The sequence below is a fragment of the Orycteropus afer genome, unplaced genomic scaffold (assembly GCF_000298275.1).
Source record: "Orycteropus afer afer isolate SDZICR_OR568_19922 unplaced genomic scaffold, OryAfe1.0 scaffold00970, whole genome shotgun sequence".
NCBI classification, from domain to species: Eukaryota; Metazoa; Chordata; class Mammalia; order Tubulidentata; family Orycteropodidae; genus Orycteropus; species Orycteropus afer.
The window spans coordinates 344498-349680 of record NW_006922557.1 but is presented as its reverse complement, the minus strand read 5'-3'; the positions used below and the strand labels follow the sequence as shown (position 1 = coordinate 349680).

The 5183-nt window shown below is 35.9% G+C and overlaps 1 protein-coding gene across 1 annotated transcript in view; it reads right to left on the bottom strand.

Annotated features, from left to right (window-relative positions):
* YIPF6 (Yip1 domain family member 6) overlaps positions 1–5183 on the bottom strand; it is a 37110-nt gene that overhangs the window by 24799 nt on the left and 7128 nt on the right. The window contains exons 2-3 of the mRNA XM_007958432.2: positions 2855–2983; positions 1822–1900 (exon numbers count right to left, since the gene is read on the bottom strand). Of these exons, the coding sequence (XP_007956623.1) occupies positions 1822–1900; positions 2855–2983 (208 nt within the window). The remainder of the gene's footprint in view (positions 1–1821; positions 1901–2854; positions 2984–5183) is intronic.

The window sequence follows — 5183 nt, the reverse complement described above, 5'->3', positions numbered from 1 at the left end:
ATCACGATAAATGTAGAAAAGATTGAAGTGTCAAAGATTTCATATTACTTGTATCCACAATCAACACCAATGGAAGCAGCAGTCAAGAAATCAGACATAGTATTGCACTGGGCAAATCTGCTGTAAAAGACCTCTTTTAAAGTGTTGAAGAGCAAAAATGTCACTTTGAAGACTAAGTTGCACCTGACTCAAGCCATTGTACTTTCAATCACCTCATATGCATGTGAAAAGTGGACAACGAACAAAGAAGATTGAAGAAGAGTTGATCCTTTTGAGTTGTGGTGTTGGAGAAGAATACTTAAAATACCAAGGACTACCAGAAGAATGAACAAATCTGTCCTGGAGGAAGTGCAGCCGGAATGCTCCTTGGAAGCAAGAATGGCAAGACTTCACCTTAAATACTTTGGTCATATTGTCAGAAGGGACCATTCCCTACAGAAGGATATCATGCTTGGTAAAGTGGAGGGTCAACGATAAAGGGGAAGGCCCTCAACAAGATGGATTGACACAGTGGCAGCAATGATGGGCTGGATTGTGAGGCTGGCACAGGACCAGGGAATGTTTCATTCTGTTGTACATAAGGTCACTATCAGTTGGAGACAACTCGATGGCACCTAACAACCACAACAACATCTTTATTCCAACAGATGTAGAAACTTGAACCTCAGAAAACTGTCTCATCCAAGATCACACAGCTAGTAAATGATGGAACCACTACTGAAATCCAGATTTGTCCATGTTCTTTCTACTATACTATGGATAGAAAATCAGTTTCTAATCATCTGACAGCTGAAATCCATAATGCACAATGTTGAGAAAAGATTCTGATGCTACATCTAGTCTCCACAGAGAGTTGTGGCACAATTGCCATGTATTTGACCCCTACATTACAGCTGAATTGCTGCCAAAATAGAAAGTATAACCATGAACATCATCATTACTAGTCTCAAGGAAGGATTTAAATTTTCTGATAAAGGGTACTAAGAAAAATAAGACTGCTTGGAGAGAAAAGTAAGTGGGGTCTAACAATTCTAAGAATTCTAAACAAGAGCATAATTTATTGCAAACACTGCTTTGACAGAAATCTTTAGTAAAGAAAGTAGTCAGACTAAATGATAGTTTTGAAAATAGAAATGTCAATAACAAAAAACAAAAATCACTGGCGTTGAGTCATTTCTGACTCATAGCAACCCCTCCTTGGGTTTCCAAGGTGGTATCTCTATGGAAGTAGATTGCCCAATCTTCCTTCTGAGGAGTTTTGAACCACTAGCCTTCTGGTTAGTGGTCAAATGCCCAAGGCGTTACACCACCAGAGCTCCCGAAAATGTCAATAAAGGTACTATCAATTTGTTACTCTTTAATGGATACTCCAGCCACTCCTCGGAAGAAAGATTGGGCAATCTACTTCCATAGTGATACTGCCTCAGAAACCCAAGGAGGAGTCGCTATGAGTCGGATCTGACTCAATGGGAATGAGGTTTTTTTTTTTTTTTTTTTTAATGGATATTAGCTATTGATTATTCTAACTGAATTTAAAACATTTTGCCTTTCCCCTAGAGAGTGTTAGCTCTTTGATGGAACAAAGCTCCCATGTGTCAGCATCTTTCAGAACTATTTCTTACAGCACGTATTACAGCATTTTTCAGGTAAGGGTATATAGTCCATACATATCAATGAGAACAGTATCTTAAGCAAAATCCTTCACCCTCTACAATTCCACTCTAAATTTTTAATTTCTTCCAAAAATTTCATTTACATATTTTTTATCTTGATATGGTATAGTGGAAAGAAGCAAATCCCAAAAAAACCTTATATACTTACAATCTCTCAAAAGAGTATTACTTTTTCTTGGGTACAAAACATGCATGAATTTTTTCCCAACAGCTTTTAAATCTCGCATCTGAAAGACATAAAGGACTTTTTGTATTGTGATGACAAAGGTTGCCACGTAGCCCTCCTAATTTAATTTGCTAAAATTTCTTTTATTTCAATCTCCGGGGGCCCTACACTGAATCTTAGAGCTACAATTCCAGTTCAACTACACTATTCAGACAAATCAGAGAATAGGGTATGCTTATTTTATTAACTCCTTAAGCCAACATCTAATACTTTCCCACATCACCAACTGTTTTGATCTTGAAAACTTTATAAGTGAGAAATATAGCCCTTCTAATATAATATGTTTAAGAACCTAAATTATGGCAGTACTAAAAGTTTCACTACAAAACATAGCAACTGCAATTCAGTTAGTACAGGATGAGGTTCCAGGACCAATTAGCCTGCTCTCTAGCTACCACATTCTTTGTAATATATAAATTAATTTCCAACATTTTCAATTTAACTGGCAAATGAATCCCAGAAGTCAGATAAAAAGATAAAGATATTTGAGAAAAGATACAGTAATGCAAATATAACCTTTCAAATTACAGCTGACATCATTCTATTGTTTTTTACCTACAAATTTCCCCAACCCACAGATGTAACATAGTTTATGTAATCAATACTCTTTAAATTGTTTTCCATTTATGCCGTTTCTAACTTTTTCAAATTATAAAAAATGCTGCAATGAACATCACTGTGTATTAATAGTTTTCAGTATTTAAAAATATTTTCCTTATACTATATTTGGAGAAGCAGAATTGGTTTAAAAAGACTTAAACATTTTAAAATTCCTAATACTCATTACAGCCAAAGTGCTTTCCAGAAACACTGTGACAAATTACTCTCTGGGGGAAAATTTTAAATAAATGAAAAGTACTTAAAATCAGTGAACCAAACAAAAATATTGCACAGTGTTATTACTTATTTATTCTCATGACACTGAACAGAAGTTCTCTCAATTAGTCTAACTTACGATGGTATTCTGAACTGATTCATTTAATGTGGAGCTGTCAAATTCCCGAATGTGAGATCTCATAGGAATGGTGATTTCTCCTTCTATGGGGATGTCTTGTGAGATGGATATATCTGAAAGGCCTGCAAACTGAGAAAAGTTAGAAAAAAAATTAAAAGCTTGTAATAAATATTCCCCAAAGATATAATCTCCTAAGAGTAGGGATCAGGTCGTTATTTTTAGGGTTTTACACAGTTGCAATGTTTGGTTCAACAGAGGTTTTTTGTTTGTTTGTTTTAAAGGAGATAGACTATGATGGGAAAAATATCTAAAGTAAATGCCATAGGCACCTTCTTGCCCTCAAATGTTTGGTTTCTTTCAAGCCTGAAATCTTTACATAACACTCATAGCTAGCAAGATTTAGACAGAAACTCTAGAGCTATTAAAAAGTACCTTTTTGCAATTTCATCTTAAAACAGTCACATTTTGGTAGTCCTTCTGCACCTTACGAACCCTGGTAACACGGTGGTTAAGCACTCAGCTACTAATCGAAAGTTAAGCCAGCTTCTCTATAGGAGAAAGATGAGACGCTCTGCTTCCATAAAGATTTACAGCCTTGGAAAACCTACGGGGCAGTTCTACTCTGTCCTACAGGTTCCTATGAGTCAGAATGAACTCCACAGCAGTGGGTTTTTTTCCCCCTCCTCTGGTAGACTCTGGTGGCACAATGGTTAAAGCATTCAACTGCTAACCAAAAGTTCAGCAGTTTGAATCCACCAGCCACTGCACAAGAGAAAGATGAGGCAGCCTGCTTCTATAAAGATTTTTAGCCTTGGAAACCCTATGGGGCAGTTCTATTTTGTCTTATAGGGTTACTATGAGTTGGGATTGACTGGATGGCAGTGGGTTTGGTTTTTTTTTTTTTTTTTTTAGTAGACTGTAGTAGCCTCTTCTGGCTAAAAGAGAATATAACATAGAGCCAGATAGAACTGGGAAGAACAGGGCGATAAAGGCAAAATAAACCTTGATCTACACTTTTTTTTCAAACCAGGCTTTGATCTGCCAACCACAGATCAAATAACATTATCCAAATGAATTGAAAAAATGCAAACTTTTAAATTCTTCAACTTTCAAATTTTCTTATCACAACAGAAACTCTGAAATTTACAATATTCTAAGAAAAATAATCAATTCCTTCTCATAGTTTTTGGTCCAGAGGGCACAATTTTTAATAAGGAACAGTTATAGGTAAATGAAATGTGAGAAAATATACAAAAATTTTAGGAATCATAAGCAAAGAACTTAGGAAAACAACTTCTCAACCACCTTCATAATAAGAGAAATGTGCATTAAAACTACTTGAATAATTTCTACCTTAAGACCGGCAAAAATCCAAAAGTTTAACAACATATTCTGATGGTAAAGCTCAGGGAAAAGAACACTCACACACTGTTGGTGGGAATACAAAATCGTACAATGCCTTACTGGAGATGAATCTGGCAGAATCTGGCAAATTTATATATTGATCACGTTTTGACTCAGCTATGCTACTTTTAGAAGTCTATCCCAAAGACAACTGGTAAACATATAAAAAAGGCATTTGCACAGGCTGCTTTGTTAAGCTCCTTATAAAAGCAAAAATTGAGAATAACCCAAATGCCCACCTACAGAGGAGTAGGTGAATGAATTATGTTGCACTATGCAACTGAAAGCAGAAATGGGAATCTCTAAAGAACTTTTATTGAGTGTTAAATGAAAAAGCAAGGTGGAGAAAAGTTTGCATAATATGCTACCACTTATCTAAAAAAAAAAAAGAGGATACAAATATGTATAGATATCTGCATACATTTTTTAATATGTAAGAAATAAGCCACACCATTTTAAAAAGAAGAGAAAAAAAGGTTTCCTACAGAGAAGAGGAGGGAATAGGGTAAAGGACAGAAGGAGGGAAGCTAGATTTCACTGAATATACTTTGATCTGTATTATGACTTGAAAAACCGTATTTTTGTTATTGTTGTTGGTTGCAACTGAGTTGATTCTGATTCATGGCAACCCCATGTACGCAGGGTGAAAGTGCTCCATAGGGTTTTCAAGGCTGCAATCTTTCAGAAGCAGATCACCAAGCCTGTCTTCAGAGGTGCCTCTGGGTGAGTTTGAACTCCAAACCTTTCAGCTAACAGTCAAGCATTTAACTGTTGTACCACCCAGGGACTCCCTGAAACCCTGTAGTTAACATAATCATGAAACATCAAAATTTAAAAGGAGCAATCCTGATTTGAACAAATGATAAAAAGATTGTTTTTTAGAGAATTGGGGGAAATGAGCAACTGTTAATAGGCTTGGTTGCTA